Genomic DNA, 20,779 nt, shown 5'->3' with positions numbered 1-20,779 from the left:
AGCTGACAAGATGCTCATCTTCAATTCACTACCAAACACTGGAAGTGGATCTATGGCTCAAGAGGCAGAACGCTAGGCTTCAGTAGGAAAAAAAAAATTCAAAGCCAGCATGCAGGCCCTGAGTTCAAATTCTCAGGACCAGCACACATACAAAAAGAATATAAGTTCTAAACAATTTGGGAATACTTACAGAAAGCCATCTTAAAAAAAAAAGCTTTAAAATAAACTATTAACAGGAACAGTGTTTTATACATATGACAGTAAAACTATAAAAAAGGTACAACTCAAAATGTGTAGCCTAATTTAAAATGTTTGTAGTTTTGTTGATTCTTTCTATAGATTTTTTGGATTCCAATTCATTTAATTCTGCTTTGATTTTAATAATTTGCTTCCTTCTAGTGGGATTAGGGTTGGTTTGTTGCTCTTTTTCCAGGAGCTTAAGGTGACACATTAAATTGTTGGTTTGCGATTTTTCCAATTTGTTATTGTAGGCACTCAGAGCTATAAAGCTCAATGGTTTCCCTCATTTGTCATAATCAGTAGAAACCTTGGGCTCTCCTAGCAGAGATTTGCAATAGAGCAAAACCTTGATACAAAAGGTCATATAGTATGATGCTAAGTGAAAGGACCTCTAGGATATAGAAACATAAGCCATATAATGAATGATTGTTGTTCTTAATGTACTATGTTATCTCTCATCTCTTTTGCTGTCCCTTGGTTATCTCATATTGTTACAGTATCTCATTTTGTTACCTGATAGATTGGATATATTTGTATTTGGTTATTTGAAATTGGATAAGGAAGGGGGGAAAACAAGATGAGGGGAGGGGGTGGGGGGGAGGGAAATGGGGTCCAAGACATGTGAAAGGGTATCAATGTATGGGAATTAATGCACCATCTATCTGGCAAATATCATGTAATCCTTCTATTAATTACAATAAAAAATATAAGAAAAAAACAAAACAAACAAAAAAACTAGGTCCATCACTTTCAGAAGGATTTTGTAACAATTAAAAGAGATAATATACACTTAACACGATGTCCTCTTAATACATTATAGCTGTTATTCATTTACTGGCTCAAATGAGCCCATAATGTTTTTTTCCCTTAACTAAATAAAAAGTACACAGAAGGCAGTAAAATAAATAAATAAATAAATAAAATGTTTGTAGTATGTTTAAGATCATTGCTTTGTCATTTCTTTCTTTTCTTTTTCTCTTTTTCTTTTTTTTTTTGGCCAGTCCTGGGGCTTGATCTCAGGGCCTGAGCACTGTCCTTGGGCTTTCTCAAGGCTAGATCTCTACCACTTGAGCCACAGCACCACTTCAGGCTTTTTCTACGTATGTGGTACTGAGGAACTGAACCCGGTCTTCCTGTATGATAGGTGAGCACTCTCCCGACCCCATGCCCTGTAACTTCTAAATATCAACCAATATACTTGTAACCATCATGCTCTGGCACAAAGGTTCATATGTAGGAGGGTCCTGAGAATTCATTCCTGATTAAGCAGGATTCCTATCACCAATCAAAGGGCAGTAATAGCTACCCAGTAAGAAACTGGATTCCCAGCTTTCAGTCAGCGCAAGAGTATCTTTTAGAGGCTTTGTCATGGACATCATCACTGAGACATTACTGAGAATTCATTACATAAACACTCTATTGGCTCACCTCATTTGTCACTCACAACCACCTTGTTGGGACACATGGTGGGAACATATATAGGGATCAACAATCTTTAGTATTTTGTTTCAAGCTCTAAAGCCAATCTTCCAAGCAGTTGACTTGATGACTGCTCTCAACAAATTTCCCACTGTTGTAAGATATACCATAGGTGAATAGCCAAATGTAATATTCATATATGCCTATGAAGTTGAGTACTTGGATATAAACAACCATCAACAAAATTCCTGCCTCCTGAACACCTGTTCTTTTTTCTATGCTTTATTTTCCCCCTTTCCACACCTCCCACACTGTAACCTGCTCTATAATTCATTTAATTCATTGTGCATTTCTTCTGGCTAGAATGCAGTCTTGATGAGAATAAGACTTTTTACCTGTTTTGTTGACAGTAATATCCCAATTGCTCAGCTTAGGGGGTTGGCACTATTTTTTTTGCTGTGAATGAATGAATGCATTGCATATGTGCTATTCATAAGAGTATATGGGTTGGTTTTCTTTTCAACAACTTCCGTTCTAAGCATTTTAAAAAAGCATTGAATTTAGTTATTTTTATTTGGTCGATGGCTGGGATATGCAATCTGTAAGCTTAAATGTACACATGAATACTCATAAGACTAGCTAGGATTTAAACACTTATCAAAGATTTTTGCTTAAAAATAGTTTATTTCTTCTCCTCCACTTGCTTTCAGTCACACTGGCCTACTGTGTTACTCAAATATGCCCAGCATACGTCTACTTTGGGCCTTTCTCTGTTATTGTTTCCTGTTGGATTGCTTTTTTCCTAAATGTCCACAGTACAGTATCCCTCACTTCCTTTAGGGTCTTTTACTGAAGTAATGCTTTTCATTGAGGTATTTTCCATGTCTAAATGTCACTCCAAAGTGCTGTTCCCTCCCTTCCTCGCAGTTATTAGGGCTTGAATTCAAGGCCTCCTGTTTACTAGGCAGGAACTCTTACTACATGAGCCATGTTCTCAATCTTCTTTGCTTCTTAGTAATTTTTCAGGTAGGGCCTTACATTTTTTTTACAGGGTTGGCCTACGATCATATTCTTCCTACCTTTATTCCTGTGCAATTGAAATCACAGGCGCACACTACCACTCCTGACTTACGGATTTGCATGGGGTCTTAATATCTATTGTGCATCCCAGCCTTGAACCACTGATCCTCCCAATCTTTACTTCCCAAGTAGTGGAGATTACAGGAGAGAGGAGGCACTTAATGAGCCACCACACCCAGCCTCTCTGCTTTGTTTTCCCCCTCCTCCCATGCACTTACTACACTTGGTTTATTGTTCATTTGTCTGACTAGAATACAAGTTCCTCGTGAGTTTTTGTCACTTTTATTATTGCTTTCCTACAGTACTTAGAATAAAAACACTGCCTGGAAATAATTAAACACTCAATAAATATGTATCAAATGGAAGAACAGTTCTGTAAGCTTGGAAATTAGAAACACTGCAGAAGTTGTGTGGAATGGAAGTAAGGATGAAGGAATAAAGTTGCAAAATGAGGATGGAGAAGTAAAAGCAGAGGCTGGATCATGCAAGGTCAGAGAGGAACTTTTTCTTTTTGTGGGTCATGAGGCTTGAACTCAGCCTGGCCACTGTCCCTGAGCTCTTCAGCTCAAAGCTACTGCCCTACCCTTGAGCCAAGCCCTAGTTCCTATCTTCAGGTGGTCAATTGGAGATAAGAGTCTTAGGTCCTTTTGTGCCTGAGCTGGCTTTGAACCTTGATCTTCAGATCTCAGCCTCCTGAGTAGCTAGGATTACAGGCGTGAGCAACTACACACGGCTCAGAACACAGATTCTTAATAAATGTCTAAAGAAATGAACAAATGTGAACTCTATTCCTTCTTGATCTTCCTTACATGCTTCTATTTTTGTCTGCCTCTAATTCAGTGGCTTCTTTGGCTGGCCCTTTTCCGTTTATCCTCACCTCTTATCATCCACAGAAGTTCTTTAACCTTTCCCTGTTGCGTTAAGCAGAATTGTCTATTAGGCACTTAAGGTGTCAAAAAGTCTGCTTTTCATTTCAGAAGACATTTCCATCCTGAGCACATCCATTTTAGGAGTGCCAGTTAACCAAGAATGCATCCACGTGGGTGGTCTAACTGTAAGAAAGGCAGCCTGGCTCTGCAGAGAACAATTTTCCTTTTTCTGTGAATGTTTATTCAAAATGGGCAGCTGTTTTGCTGGGTTGGAATAAAGCCAGAAACCCTCTACCCCCTTTCCTAGAAATTACTTAAGCACCATCTTTGAGTTTCGTGTAAGATATTAGCACTAATACCTGAAAATACAAAAAATTAAACCTCCAGGGAGATGTTCTAATGGGGTTATAAACATAAAAATACATGCTTCTTTCTCTCTGTCCCCCAAACCTAGACTTTAGAGCAAGCAAACATATTGAAGGTTCTTAACTAAGCTGAAATAGGAAAGAAAGTTAAAAGAGCAAGAATGACTGGAAGGATAGGAGACAAACCTGTCCAACGAGAACACTGTCTTGTCATTACATTGTCATTTAGTATTCTCATCTTTCCTGCTTTCTACTTAGAAATGATAAACTACTAAAAGTGAGTCAGTAGACAATGTAACTCAGTTCACATGTTCTGAAAAAGCTAACAATTTAAAAAATAAAATTCGCTGTATATGAATGGATATTACAAAATTACAGGAATGATTACAGATTAAAAAAAATCAACCAGGTTCTGGTGGCTCACACCTGTAATACTAGCTACCCACAGGGCCAAGAGCTGAGGATCATGGTTCAAAGCCAGTCCCTGCAAGAAAGTCGATGAGATTCTGATCTCCAAATAACTACCACAAAGCCAGAAGTGGAGCTGTGGCTCAAATAGTAGAGTAAAAAAGCTCAGGGATGTACTCAGGCCCTGAATTCTAGCCACAGGACCTGCGCGCGCGCGCACACACACACACACACACACACACACACACACACACACACACACACACACACACACACACACACACTTCATAGTGGAGTCCAGAAAAAGAAATGTGCTCCATTGTCTGGCAAGTGATCACACTGTGCCAGACCTCAAGATCTTCAGCACAGACACATATATAGTTTGAAACAAAATTTATTGATACGATAAAACTGTGCAGTAAAGAATTTTAAATTTACCAATCTCTCCAACTGTCAGGTCCTCAGAATCAATTTAAATTCAAGTAGCTCACAGGATTTACAAGGCAATTTTTTTTGTGTGTGAAGACAGACAAGTTTTACCATTATAAGAAACGTTACCTGAGGGAGGGCCCCGTAGTTCCATATATAACCCTTGTGAGGGAAGATGTTGGCCACGAAACGCAGCTTGCCGTGCTTCGCGTCTTGTTTAATGGGATTCAGTGGTTCCTTGGTGGCAATCTGAGCAGACCAGAAGGGGACAAAAAGCAGTGAGCACTAGATGTGAAAGGGTGTATCCTACGTCCAAGTACTTTTTACATCTTCCATATTCAGACAAAATATGCATCTTTTAACTCACTGGTCAAAAGTACTTTCAAATAAATTAAGTCAGCTCCTCCTACTACTTTAGAGTACCATATTTAAGATGGAAAGAAAACATCTAACTAAGGGGTTCGGGGTGGGAAACTGGGACAAAAACATGAGAAGGGGTATCAATGTGTGAGAAGTAATGCACCCACTACCTGACAAATGTAACTGTAACCCCTCTATACATTACCCTGACAATAAAAAAAAAGAAAGCATCTAATTATATACAGAGGCTATGTAACATTTTTTGCACTGTGTTGTTCCTAACACAGGTAATAGCATGATTGGAATGGCAATAGGATAAAGATTAATCAAGCTGTTTCTTGTCATTATTCTTGGGCCTATTGTTACCAACAATCTTTATGATAATAAAATTAAGTCAAAGATTTTTTTACTTGTGGTTTGAGATTGAAAATCCTTTGTAAAAAAAAGAGAAATAAACGACACTCACTCTTACTATCTTTATTCAACATAAATTTGGAAGTCCTTGCCAGAGAACAAGTAGACAAGAGAAAGAAATAGAAGGCATCCAAGGAAGATGTGGAACTGTCACCATTTATAGAAGATACAATCATATATTGAGAAAACTCTATAGTATGGTTTCATAATACTAACTACACTGAAGTTGCAAGATAAAAATCAATACATAAAGCAAATAGCATATGTATCCCAAAAGAAACAGATTATATTAACAACACCCTAAAAGGCCTAAAAATATTTACGAATAAATATAATAAATAAGAGAAAGACCTGTACACTAAAAACTGAAAAAATGTTGATGAAAGTGATTAAAGAAGACTCATATAACTGGAACAAATTCTACAGTCATGGATTGGAAAAAATTAATAATGTTAAAATATCAAAAAAAAAAATAAGAAAAGAAATATCCACACTATTCAAAGTAACATGAACTGGGTTCAATACAATGCAATCCAATCTAAATTTTCAGCCATTTATTTATTATTTTTTTGTGTGTGTGAGTCATGGGGCTTGAATTTGGGGCCTGGGCACTGTCCCTGAGCTCTTCAGCTCAAGGCTACCGCCCTACCACAGGAGCCACAGCCCCACTTCAGTTTTCTAGTGATTAATTGGAGATGAGTCTCACAGAATTTAGTGCCCGGGCTGGCTTTGAACCATGATCCTCAGATCTCAGCTTCCTGAGTAGCTAGGATCACAGGTGTGAGCTACCATTCCCGGCTCTGGCTTTATTTTTAAAGTAGAAATGGAAAAGGTAATTCTTAAGTACACACACACACTCTGAATAGTCAAGAAAAACATGATCAAAACAAAAACAACAACAAAAAAAGATACCAAGCTGTACTACAAAGCTGTGGTAAGAAAAGGATAGGAGTATGGGTGAAAAGAAATCTGTCATACTGATTAGTAAAAAAGAAAGCTCAGAGATTAATCTTTCCTCATGTTTGATCAGTTGATTTTCAATAAGAGCCAATAATATACAATGGGAACAGGAAAATGTCTTCAGTAAATAGTATTAAGACAACTGGATAGCCACATCAGGAGAATGAAGTTGGATCCTCAGACTTTATAAAGAAAAATCATTATAAAAATGGTTTAAAAGACTTGACTTTCTAGATTTGATTCCAAATACACAAGTAACAAAAGCAAAAATAGACAAATTGACTACATCAAATGAAAAAGCTTTTGCAGAGCAAAGGAAACAGTTGACAGTGGAGAAACAATGTACATAGTATATACTGTATATGCAATATATACTACAGTTTGATATATATTATTATACATAATATATATATATATGATAGTTACAGGTAACAACACACACACACACATAGACATACCTATTAAAATTACTAATAATTTCTCCAAATATAAATTCTGAAAATTATACACGTTCATAACAATGCTTAACTTTAACTTAAAATAACACTTTTCATCAGCTCCTAAGCTGTAGTAGTTAGCTATCTAGAGTGCCAAACTAAATTTCCCTATCAACTGTAAGAGATCTCATCTTACTGAGAATAAGTTATAAAGAAGTCTGCAACTATCTCTACTTCAAAATATGCCAAATAGCTAGGGAATGCTTTTATATCATCATTAGACTAGCATTTTATTCTACATTGATAAATACATCCATACCTCCATTTTAGCATTTGTCCACCGAGGTACTTCTACAACCATATTAAACAAATTCTGTAGAAAAAAGAGAACATGAAATATTTTATCTACTTTTTTTCACTTTGAATTAGAGAACCTACTCCTAACTTAATAAATACAGCCTTTGAAAAAAGACTACAGGTTTTTGTCCCACAAAAAAACGTTCAGTGTCTACCTTATACATCTACCTATTCCTTGTATTACTTGTAGAAATTATAGACATTGTATGAAACACAGCAGAACTGAACCGATCACATTTGACTCCTAGTGCTGAGGGCTATTACCTTTAGATGTTCCTTTGCAGTGCAATCACAAAAGTAGAATGGAGTTAAGAAGAGGTGGCGACTGTCATTTTCTAACTAAAACAGGAGAGAGAGCCAGTCCCTCATCTCTGTTCAGGGAAAGAAGTGAGGCCATCTCTGTCCCACTTACCACAAAGTAATTAGGAAGATCAGTAACATAACTTAAAGAAAAATACACACAGTTATGAAGTCAGATTTTTGAAAACTATATAAGAATATTTACATCTAAGATGCAATGAAATGGAAAATGAAAAGTATCAGTATAGGCAGATATACTTTGCAAGGAATCTTCTAACCACAGCCATCAGATGGCTTAATTTTCTTCTATACTTCATAGACTGCTTCATCTAGATGAGACTAGATCAGTAGAAGTAAAAGCCATGCCACAGCATGTCATACAAAGGGAGAATATTACAGTTATAGGAGACACAAATGCCTTTTTAATCAGGAAGAAGCAATGGTTCCAGATAGAACTACCCCAGGCATGGCCCTGGAGCAGGCTAATCTGCCAACTGGTTGTTACTCACATTTAGAAATCTATACAGGAAGCTGACAGCACTTTTCATGTCTGTGAATCTAATCATCAAACACCGGAAACTGAATACTTTTCATCATTCATTTTGATCCTATTTCTAAACTAGTTCACAACAGACAGAAGAACACAAAAAACCACAGTTAAATATACTTATTCTCAATAGTGCACACATCAAATCACCTGGTCAGCTTTAAATAATTCAAACAATGCCATTTGTACAATTAAATGTAAATATAAGTTCGATGATATTTATTTTTTCAGGTGAGAATAAGTCTTTCAAATGGCAAGAGGCAAACCCATAATGAGGTAAACAAAGCCTAGAGTGAGTTCCCAGCAAATACTCCTTAGAAGAGTATCTCCTACCTAGCTCAGCAACCTTGGCCTGGCCCTGCTGTTCTGTTTCATTCTCTATGCTCTTTCATGAGGTGCCCCGCACCTGTTTAAATATGTCTCAAGAAGCCGTTCAAGGAAAAACCCAAGTAAGTGGCAGATGTTCACATAATGTATTCATTCCCTGAAAGCCTAGCTGCAGAACAAATGCACGTGGATGAATATTCAAGATGACAGAGAAGACCAGGGCCAGGAGGACTGCAGAACACAATGACACCTACCAAAACCACTCACACAGACCTGAATTAAGCCAAAGCACAATGGGCGAAGAATAGGTCTGATTTTTTTCAGCCTGGAAGTCAGATTCCCCTTCCTCATCATTTACTCCTGATCACTAAGGGCTGATTTCTAACCTGCCTTTCTTCTCTCCAGCTACAATGCATTTGGCCTGTAATTTTCAGAGCTCACGTTAAGTCTGGGTTTCCAAAGACTGGTGTTAATTATAAGCCAACAATGGTCTGCCAGAATTTATTAGAAAGACACAAAGATAAAAGAAGGCACATATCAAATCAGACAATTACATATGTGGCAGGGACATTTAACCTTTCCTTTAGACTTTTTCTCTCTATTTCTTCCTCTGAAAATATAGAGGGAAAAAAAACCCACAAAAATTTAAAACATTAAAAAAAAATAATAGCCACTAAGTTTTGTGTAACAGAGGAGGGGATGAGAACAGGAAGCTTGCTCTTCTTTCCTCTTAACTCTTTCAAATGAACACACATCAGGTAGTCTTTAACATGTGAACTTGATTACAAGAATTAAATTTTAATTTCGTCATCTGGACTCAGAATATACTTTTTCCACTCCTTCAAGCAAATACACACACACAGGCTAGTCCAACATCAAGTACTTATCTACAAGGACACTGGCTGTCAGACTTTTTGTCTAGGATGAATCTGGAATACTTGCTAAGCATGTAGAGATTCTGATTTAGCAGATAAGAGACCAGAGGGTCTAGGACCTCAACTTCAATAAACTCTGCAAGTGGCTCCAGATAATTCAAGGATGATCTGACAAACACTAACTTGAGAAAACAAAAGAAGGATGGGAGGTATTAAACAACCCTCTTGCCCATGTGTGGAAGAGGGATCACAGACTAGGGACAAAAGTCTCAGTGAGAGAAGAGAAGAGATGCAATGCGGCTGGGAAGGTAAGGCAGCAGGGAAAGCTACCTGGTACCAGCAGGAAGAATGGGCACCTAGAGCAAAAGGTGTGGAAAATATCAATCACATGATATTTGAGACATTCTAAAAGGTTTAATAGTCACTTAGTTATAAACTCTTTTAAATATATCGAAGGCATTTATTCTATCAAGCCTATAGTTGGTATAACATTTTCTTTCTTATTCCTTAAAGTTCTACAATACTTCCACTACTTTCTATTATAATTTAACAAATAAAGAAAATCTGATGCGGTCTCATGAAGTGCATTTACTTTAGGCTAGTCTACCATGATACATAGTTTGCTACCGAAATCTAGTTTTATATTCATTCTCTTAGGTCTTTCCCTTAAAAAATGAAATGGTAAAGTAGTTTCTAAAGCAGAGAAATCAAAAGACAAAGCAGAATAGAGCATATCAGGAGGGGTTAAAAGGGACTGTTATTTATCCACGGGGTGCAGAGTTTCCATTTGGGGATGACAAAAAACTCTGCAAACAGTCAGTATACTTAATGTCACCACACTGTACATTTGTAAAGTTTAAAATGGTAAATTTTATGTTAGGAATATTTTAGCACAATATGAAATTAGGTCATAATACCAGCTCTAACTTCCTTAAAGAAATACTAGAAGAAAAACATTGTAATGCACAAGAGTCTTACATGGGAAAACTCACGAGTTTACAAGGTCCCAAGGAGACAGTATAAAAGAGATTCACAAAATAGAAACTTTCAGGTATACCTCATATTCATCATTTCGTGCTTTCTTCGTGGGAATACCATTTTCCTATAAAAGAAAAGACAGCATTTATGAATGTAATACTTCACAGAAAAATACAGATGCTCTGTAAAGCAATACAAATACACTTGCTGTCTACATGTCCCATTAGAGAAGCTACTCAGAAATTTCCTCCACCCACCAGTAATGTCCAGTGAACTAAGCACCAAAGTGTTTTATAAAATAAATTATTATAAAAGCTAAGTCACTGTCAAGAGTTTTTCCAGGTTTTTATGAAATAAGCAAAGGTTCTGTGCAGTCTTTAAGGAAAGACTGGCAGTTTCCAGTGAGTACACTTAAAACAGTCATTTCATTATTGAAATGAAACTCCAGGGAGCATGACTAACAAGCCATGAAAGTATCGGCTGCACCTCCTGCCTGTGAATTCTACCCAGGTGTGATCATTATGCCTCCACGAAGCATTTTTAAATTAAACTAGACTGTGTGGTGGGTTGGGGAGAAAAATTATTCCATTCACAAATGTATACCTGGTACATATAACATTTATATACCAAAATGACTACTAATGAAGTAAACAACAAAAAAAAACTATTATTGTCACTATTGTTAAAAGTAAGCCCATTGTTTAACTCAATTCTTACCTTTAATCTTCACTTCCTAACGAATTCTAAGCTTTATGTACCACTAACACCCCCTTCCTTCCAAATCCTATCCTTACCCAAATTTTCATTCACGGCTGAGGCTTACATCCCTGTCACTGCGTCTGCTTCTCTTCTTGACCTCCAACTACAACTCTTTCTTTCAGGGTGTTCTTAGAGAAGCATTTTATGGGAATGACAGAAATACTGTCTTTATTTCCAAAACAAGTAGAAATCATACCTCTTTAATATCCACCTTCAGGGGAATATCATGAAAGGGGGAAATGTAGTGACCTGCCACATTCTCTGCAAAACAAAAATAAAAACCACAATTAAGCTATGATGCCAGCTCTTTACAATGATAACTTGATTTACTATGATCTGTACTTACTTTCTCCAAAGCTAACTTAAACCCCCAATATTAAGCTCAAGTCGTTTTGTTCTGCTTTGTTGCCAGTTGTGGGGCTTGAACTCAGGGCCTGAGCACTGTCTTTGGGCTTTTCTCAAGGCTAGCATTCTGCCACTTGAGTCACAGCACCACTTCCAGCTTTTTCTATGGACTGTGAACCGAGAAATGAAACCTGAGTCTTTGTGCATGCTAGGCAAGCACTCTACCACTAGGCCAAATTCCCGGCCCCAAGTCAAGTTTTAAAACTTGTTCCTGGACCTAGAATGTTGCCTAGTGGTAGAGTGCTTGCCTAGCATGCATAAAGCCGTGGGTCTCATTCCTTGGTACCACATACACAGAAAAGCCAGAACTGATGCTGTGGTTCAAGTGGTAGAGTGCTAGCCTTGAGAAAGTTCAGGGACAGTGCCCAGGCCCGGAGTTCAAGTCCCAGGACTGATAAAAAAAAAAATTGCTCCTATCTGAACAAAGAGAAATGATACCATCTAAACTATACTATGATGCTCAAAATCATTCGCTAAAACACAGAAAATGCCTAGAATAGAGAAAAATGCACAAAAATCTCATTGAAAAGACACTAGTACCCCTTTTCCCTAGGAGAATCTTAATAAAACCTCCAGTTTCTACCCATCATCCACAGAAAGGTGAAACAGTCCCCTTTTATAAAAAGAAACGATCTGTTTGCACTTACAGGGGCAAAGAAGTCTATATCAAGATAAGCTGATAAAGAGTTGCATGATTAATTTTCAGACTATATGAAAGGAATCTAAATTAGTCATGTTAATTTTCTTTTTTTTTTTTGTTTTTTTTTTGCCAGTCCTGGGCTTGAGCTCAAGGCCTGAGCACTGTCCTTGGACTTTCTCAAGGCTAGAGCTCTACCACTTGAGCCTCAGCACCACTTCCGGCTTTTTTTTTTCTATATATGTGGTACTGAGGAATCGAACCCTGGTCTTCATGCATGCTAGGCAAGCACTTTAACCACTAGGCCAAACTCCCAGCCTAGTCATGTTAATTTTCTAAGCAAACTAGTTGTCTATTCCATAGTAGCAAAAATCCAAATTATAAAAAGTTTACTAAGAAAAATTTTATAACTCAAAAAAATAATTTTCCAGCTATTAACACAACAAAACAAGGTATCAAAGAGCAGAAGTAAGCAATGCTAGATCTTTGGTCCCATGTAAATGACTGTTTTAGTTAACTCAAAAGACAAGGCAGTATCCATTGAAATTCTTAGACACAGAAATTAATAAACTGGAACATTTAAAATAGTTTTATATACAGTCTCTTTGCACTCTCCACAGGAATTAATAGTAAGAATTTGATGAGAGAAGTTTCAAGATTGTAGATTACATCTACCCATTCTTGGTAGCTGATTTTTTTTTTTTTTTTTTGCCAGTCCTGGGGCTTGAACTTGGGGCCTGGGCACTGTCCTTGAGCTTTCTCAAGGCTAACGGTCTGCCACTTGAGCCACAGAGCCACTTCCAGCCCTTTCTGTGTATGTGGTACCGAGAAATCGAAGCCAGGTGTACCTAGCGTATCTGTGATATATTTGCAGGTTTGGCCAGAGTAATTGTATGGCAAGAGCGAGCCACACACCCTGTGCAAATAAAACCATCCTGAAGGCTAGAGGAAGAGGGCAAACCTGCTGCAGATCAGCCAGAGCTGACACTAAATGGTGCACATAGGTGAAGGCCTAGGGGAAAGAAGCAGTTATCCTCAGAGGGTGTCATGACCCAGGATGTACACTCTGGACCTTGTGTGGACCCCTCCTTGATTGCTGCCACACCTGACTACAGCAGCCCAACCAGAACTGCTGCAACCCTGGAAGAGCCCTGCCCATAGCCCTCCCCTGCCAGCCCTACCCTGCTCAAGTTGATGCCCTGGTCAGAGCTTTACAACTACCTGCCATCATAGCCAGTTACACAGTAACCACAGATGATCCCACTCCCGACGGCAACTGGGTGTGAACACAAGAGGAGAAGCAGACAGAACACAGAGGGCCAAAGACGGGAGGTGAACCCTGCTCCGCTGAAAGCCCCGTCCCACGGGAAGAAGTGCTGACATTTATCTTATCAAATATATTTTTTATTTTATTTTGCTTTCTGTTTACTGTTACTATTAGTTTTCCATTCTTTTATTTCTTAATAACTATATTTTTCTAAAATAATTAAACTATATATATATATATATATATTTTTTTTCCTAAGCACTGTCCTTGGACACTTTTTGCTCAAGGCTAGTGCTCTGCCACTTGAGCCACAGCGCCACTTTCAGCTTTTTCTGTGTATGTGGTACCGAGGAATCAAACCCAGGTCTTTGTGCACGCTAGGTGAGCACTCTACCACAAGGCTACGCTTCAGCCCAAACTATATTCTTATATACTATTTCATATATCCTCAACCCATATGAAGAAAATCTACATCTTTGTATCTAGCAAAGCTATCTTTCAGGCAAAAATTTTCCATGGCATACAAAAACTAGAAACGCTGCAGAAGATATGGAAAGGAAAACAAACATGGCCCTGAAAACAATGGGTAAAAATTTCACTAGACAAGTAGGTAAATGAGTAATAATTAGAAAAAAAATTGAACACTACCAAAAAAAAAAAAAACCCTCAGGAATTGTGTACCTTTTACAAAACTCCCAAATGCTAATGATCTCAATTCTTTAATCAAAAGACACAGATAGGTAGGTTCAACTAACAAACAACACCCAACTGGGCACTGGTGACATACACCTGTAATTGTAGCTCCTCAGGCAGCTTAGATCTGAGGATCATGCTTCAAAGCCAGTCCAGGCAGGAAAGTCAGAGAGATTCTTAGCTCCAATTAACCACCAGAAACCCAGAAGTGGAACAGTGGCTCAAAGTGGTGGCAGCTTTGAGCAAAAAAGGCTGAGAGACAGCTCACAGGGCTTGAGTTCAAGTCCCATAACTAACAACAACAACAAAAAGATATCATAATCATAAACAGGAAAAACATACAAACCATCCAGTTTCATAAAACAAACACTAATGGACTTCAAAACACAGATATACTTTAACACAGTAACAGTGGGTGACTTCAATATTTTTACCAATACATAGATAACACAGACAACAATCAGCAAAAAAAAGCATCAAACATAATAGATGAAATGGACTTAATAACTGCAGAATACTCCAAAACAGTAGCTCAAGGACATTACCCCCCCCCCCACACATATATCTGTCCTATGTATCCCATTTTAGGATATAAGGAAAGTCCGAAGAAATACAAGAAAACAGAAATAACTTTTTATGTTCAAACATAATGAAATAAAACTAGTAAACAAAAGTAAACAGCAAGAAATATATAAATAGTGGGGGGGGAGGGTAATGGGTACCAAGACATGTGAAAGGGTATCAATGTATGTGAATTAATGCACCTTCTATCTGGCAAATATCATGTAACCCTTTTACTAATTACAATAAAAAATAAAGAAAATAAAAAATAAAAAGAAATATATAAATACACGGAAATGACAAAATATATTTCTGAATGCTCATTGAAAAAAATAAAAGGGAAAACCAAACGCTCCTAGAATCTAGCAAAAATTAAAACACAAGTTACCAGAATCTTTGAAATGCCACAAACATGGTACCAAGAGAAGGGTTAACAGTTTTGAGTGCTTACATTAAAAAAAAAAAATCAGAATCAAAATCAAATCTCAAAACTAGGAATATGTATTCCATAAACACTATTTAGGGAGAGCAGATAATAAATAGTTGGTCATCAAATAAATGCATTTATAAAAACAAAAGTCAAATATCTTAAAAGAGGAAAAGAAATATTTCCTATGTGCCGCATGCAATACAAGTCATTTCTACACAATCGCATTCTACAGAATAAGTCCATTTTACAGATCAGAGAAACTGAGCTGAAGGATGTCTTTGAAGATAAGAGTGGTTAGGCCAGTCATAGGACTGTGTACACTACTGGAGCCAGGATTATAACCTTATGTCATTTTAACTGCTAGTTTAGAACTTTTAGCACAGCACAGCTACTTTTGGAAGTCACAGAAATTCCCACATGGTGCCTCCTGAAGTAAGTCCCAGGATTCACTGGGGTTACTAAAGTGTTAAGTGTGTTAAGAGAAATAAGTGCTTAATGGTTTAAAAGTTTAAGGCAAGGGACTGGGAGTTTGGTGTAGTGGTAGACTGCTTGCCTAGCATGCACAAAGACCCAGGTTTGATTCCTTGGTACCCCATACATAGAAAAAAAGCCAGTCTTTGGTACAACATAGGAAAGAAAGCCAGAAGTAGTGCTATGGCTGAAGTGGCAGAGCTCTAGCCTTGAGCAAGCCCAAGGACAGTGCTCAGGCCCTGAGTTCAAGCCCCAGGACTGGAAAAAAAATGTTAAAAAAAAAGTTTAAGGCAAGTTATTTTACATCATAATTTTAATATCTGCGTTATTATTCTCTAAGACAACAACAAAATCACAAGTGTTCTTGTCTGTTAAATCATGAAATCTTTTGGAAAAGAAAAGGTAACTGCTGGGGGTAGTGGCTCCTAGCTGCTCAGGAAGCTGAGATTTGAGGATCACCATTCAAAGCCAGCCCCAGCACTAAAGTCCGTGAGACTCTTATCTCCAGTTAACCACCAGAAACCCAGAAGTGGCACTGTGGCCATTGGGGTAGGGGTGGTAGCCTTGAGCCCCAAGATCTACCAAAAAAAAAAAAAAGGTAACGATAACCCCCTGGGATGTTCGTGTTCAATGAAGCACAGTTTAGAAAATGACCACCTCCTTGTTCCATGGTTTCATAACGTGAAGTTATTAACAGGGCTAGGGAGGGCACCAAGTCTACCTGAGGACCCAGTAACATAAAGTAAAAAATGTCTGTCTTCCACTGTATTACTTCATATACTTGGAATAAGATTAGGAACATAGCAATTGTTTCAGCTTTAATAACAGAAATAATCAATTAATGCTGAATAACAATACTCAGATAAGTAATGCAGTGAAACCGAAGTATAACCTCATTCCTAGGTACCTAATACTGCTATACATGCGGCTAAATTTAGAGTCAGCATGTGTTAACATGTACACAATATGTAAATGATCAAATCAGTGTAGTGAGCATTTCTCATTTGTACTTGTTGGGAGCCTTCAAACTTTTATTCTCTAGATACTGTAGGTATCATTATAAAAAGTGATTTCTGCATCATTTTCCCATTACTCATCTTCAAATGGCTTCCTACCGCTTCTATCAAGTAGTGAACAGCCCTAAGTCAACACTGCCATCTGGTGGCTAGCTCAGGAATTACTTGGCCCAATACACCTTCCAATCAGCACCTCACCATTTGGTCCCTCCCCAAACCAGAATTATTCTACTTCTTGTACTGATCCCAGTAAACTCCATTTTTCTTTTGTGCTTTACTTATCAATGGAATAATAACAATAACATTTTACTGATAGAAATGCTATCACTTCAAATCACAATTATGATGTACATTTGCAATGCCCCTAAACCAGCCTTGTACCTCTAGAAACTATTACTCTTTGTTATTCATCCAATGGCTTCAAGAAATACCAGTGCAGCTGGGCACCTGTGGGCTCACAAATGGAATCCTAGCTATTTTGGAGGCTGAGATCTGAGGATCTGAGTTCAAAGTCTGCTGGGCATGAGTCATGAGACTCTTATCTCCAATAAATTTAGGGGAAAAAAAAATCTGGAAATGGCGCTGTGGATCACTGGTAGAGTGCTAGCCTTGACTGAAAGAAACTCAGGGACAATGTCCAGGCTCTGAATTCAAGCTCCAGGACCCCCTAGCACTCCCCAAAAAACCCAAGAAGATCGACCTTGAAGAGCATGCCAAGTCAACCATTACTTATTGTGGCTGACAAAATGGCCCCATAATCACCTGTCCCAACAGCACACAGTGGAAGTTAATATAAAACCAGTATTAACACCTCAGTGTTCATTCCAGAGTACCAGGCTCCAGGTTCAACACTGCTTCCACTCAATCTCCACATCCATACCTAATCAGTGTCAAGCATGTTTCCTATTACCAGTTATTTTTGTTGTTTATAACTAATTTCTGTAGCAACTGCAAGCCCAGAACACCTCACTATGCTTGTAGTTAGGCTTTGTCTGCCACTGTCACTGCCATGTTTCTATGGAAAATGATTCTGAGTAATCACTATATTGTAACTTTAGGAACACAATCCATTCAGAAATTTAAGACTTAATGATAAGTTTCTTGTCTTTCCCCTAACCCCTTTTTGAGACAGGTAATTTCCATGTGTAGCCAAGGATGGCCTTGAACTCGTGATCCTTCTGCCTCCGCCTCCCAAATTCTGGAATTTCAGGCCAGAACTTCATCAGGAATTAAGGAGTTTACTGTTAAGTTTCTTTGTCAGATCAGTCTTGACTAAAGAATAAGAGTGGCAGTTTAGCAAACAAAAATTAACCAACATTGAAAGGAAAAAAAAAAAGAAATTTTAGGCCTAGTTTCATTATAACCACAGACCTTGGGGCAAGCTTTGACTCTTTTCCCCCTTCATGAATTCTTGGGGAGTCTCTTAACTCTCATCACCTTCAGGAAGAGCTGGAAACATTTTCCCAGGTTTTTATTTATCAACTCTTTTATCATAAATCCTTGCTAAAACTTAGAAAAGAAATCAGGGAGGTCATCTAATAGGGTAAGGCGCTGGGCCTGATGGACGGCGGGCATGAGGCCATTCCCTGAGGCCGGAAGGAAGGTCCCGCCGGGTGCACACTTTCAGGCTCTGTGCCTTGGCTGCCATGGCACAGGTGGGGGACATTTTCCCCCCCACCCAGCGGTGTGGGCCCTGGCTGTGGGCCTGGCCGGAGGTCAGCCTCGATGTGACCCCCAGATCGGAGTGCACGTGTGTTGGGGGGGTGGAAGCCGGTGGGCTGGGGTGGGGCTGGGTGTGGGGGGATTGCGCGGAGGGGTCGCGCGTGACCCCGGCCGGGTGGGGGGGAGGCCTCGGGCGCGCCCCGGCCGCCGCCGCCGCTCCCCGAAGGCGGTTGGCTCGTCCGCGGGTCCCGGCCCTCCGCCTGGGGGAGGGCTGTGGCTCGCCCCCATACGCCCATTGGCGGGTCCCGAGTCTGGGCGCGGGACCCCCGCCTCCCGCGTGCGGGAAGGCAGCCCGGGCCGCGCGGAGGGCCGCAGGAGGCCGCCGGGGCGCGCGGGACGGCACCGGGGCCCCCGTGTCCCCCTCCCGCGTCCCCGGCCCGGCCCGGCCGCTTCCCCGCCGGCCACTTACTGAAGAAGACGCGGTAGTCCAGCGTGTGAGGCCGGCCGCGCTCCTCCGTGCTGAACCCGGCCATGGCGCGGCGCGCCCCGCCGCCCAAGCTCGCTCCCCGAGGCGGGCAGGCGGCCGCGGCCCCCGCGCGCCACCCCAGCCCCGAGCGCAGCAGCGGCAGCAGCGCGCGCATGGCGTAGAGTGCGACCGGGCCCTGCGCGCCGAGCGCGGGTCGGGACGGCGTAGGGGACGGAGGGGGGGGGGGGGGCTGGACGGCCGCTCGCGCGCCCCCTGCCGCCCGGAGTCGTTACTGCAACCCCTGCCGGGATCCGCATCCCTGTGGGCGAGGCCCCCAGCGCAATGGGGCTTGCCTAGCACGCTGAGGCCTGGAGGTCAAACCCCAGTACTTCCAATAAAAGAAAAAAAAAAATGCCAGGCAGCACTGCCTCACGGCTGTAATCCTAGCTGCTCAGGAGGCTGAGACTCGGCGGATCAAGGTTCAAAGCCAGTCATGCAGGAAAGTCCAGGAGATCAGTTGACCATCTAAAAGCCCAGAAAGAGAGCTGTGGCACAGGTGGTGCAGTGCCAGCCTTAAGCACAGAGGTGAAAGACTGTGCTGGGGGGCCTTGTGTTCAGTCCCAGCAGCAACACACGCACGCACACACACATACACACACACACACACACACACACACACACACACATTTACGGCTGGTTATTGTGTACCTGCCTTGCTCAAACCCCAGCACCTCAACATAGAAACAAAACGACCAACAGTCACGCCCACCCTCCCTGAAGAACTCTGCTGTCATTCATTTGCTCATTCATTTACCCCATCAATAGTTACTATCTCGATAGAGTTTTATTACACTCAGTAAAGTAATAGTGATCACTCTATGCCAGGGCTTACTGTAGAGTAAACCATATCCAAACATAAGAGAAGACTAACTGTGCAAAAACATCAATATAAGACCTTCTTGTGAAAATTTGACCTTGATCTGGCCTCTCGAAAACTCCTTTCTCCAAATGCCACCTCCTCCTAATGTGGCCCTCTAATATTTAACCAATGGTAAAGGTGACTTCCCTCAAACTGCATGAACTAATTGTCTTCTATCCCATTAGACAATGGTCACTTAAGCATCCTTTATCCTGGGCGCTTATGGGCCAGTCTGACAATTGGAGGCGAGAGCCATGCTACTCAGAGTAGAGGGTGGTGGTAGGCAACCACGGGCAGTGTGCCACAAATGGCATTTTCTCTTACTGTAAACCAGCTTCATCAAGGAACTGCTAGAATACTGCAGAGACCTTTGAGAATTCTGGAGGTTTCCACTCCAAAGGGAAACAGAGCTCACTAGAGTGCTTCCACGGGGCTCAGCATTCTTTGAGATAGTTGGTGACAGTTAATATTAGAAGCCTGGTCCAACCATGTCCCACACATCTTTTGAAGGTGTCACTAACCACTAAGGCTCTCTACTTCAATTGTAGATCCAATAATAATCATGATAATCATAATAAACTATTCATAAGTATGCATAGTATTTACCAGTACTAGGGTTTGGACTCAGGGCCTTACACTTTCCTAACTAGTTTTTTATCACTGGAACCCTATCCCCCTACTAGCTCTGTTTTTTGGTTGGTTAATTTGGAGATGGAGTCTTACCCACTTTTCAGCCTTGACTGGTTTTGAACCACAGTCCTCTGGATATTAGCCTCGTGAGTTGGTAGAATTACAAATATGAACTGAGGATGTTTGGCCTAAAATATTTTTGTCAACATGGGTGGCTTTATTATGTGTAAATTTGACTAGGCTAAACTATAAGGCAAATGCTCTCTTAAAATGAGAAGACATTTCTTTCATGCATACATCACAGTGGTGTACAGTACAATTTTCTGATTTATATTTTTAAAAAGATCTTTGAAGACCACATGTTTCACCAAGACAAATTCCTACTAAGATGAAGTTGTGAGTTCATAGCAAACGGTCTATTATTTCTTAACATAAAATCAAACTTCCACTGCATAGGGCTTCAGGGCTTGAGAAGCAATGGTTTTAGATAGAGAAACA

At 40.0% G+C, this 20,779-nt stretch overlaps 1 protein-coding gene across 1 annotated transcript in view; it reads right to left on the bottom strand.

Annotated features, from left to right (window-relative positions):
* The window catches only part of Ppa2 (inorganic pyrophosphatase 2), a 45,865-nt gene extending 26,940 nt beyond the window's left edge, over positions 1–18,925 (bottom strand). Inside the window, exons 1-5 of the mRNA XM_090356729.1 lie at positions 18,736–18,925; positions 11,321–11,385; positions 10,445–10,489; positions 7,301–7,354; positions 4,940–5,059 (exon numbers count right to left, since the gene is read on the bottom strand). Coding sequence (XP_090212855.1) covers positions 4,940–5,059; positions 7,301–7,354; positions 10,445–10,489; positions 11,321–11,385; positions 18,736–18,907 — 456 coding nt within the window. The 5' untranslated portion in view covers positions 18,908–18,925. The remainder of the gene's footprint in view (positions 1–4,939; positions 5,060–7,300; positions 7,355–10,444; positions 10,490–11,320; positions 11,386–18,735) is intronic.
* Between the last annotated feature and the right edge of the window lie 1,854 nt (positions 18,926–20,779).

Source organism: Megascapheus bottae, chromosome 23 (genome assembly GCF_031878675.1).
Source record: "Megascapheus bottae isolate mThoBot1 chromosome 23, mThoBot2.hap1, whole genome shotgun sequence".
Taxonomy (NCBI): domain Eukaryota; kingdom Metazoa; phylum Chordata; class Mammalia; order Rodentia; family Geomyidae; genus Megascapheus; species Megascapheus bottae.
This window is presented reverse-complemented; position numbering and strand designations above follow the sequence as displayed.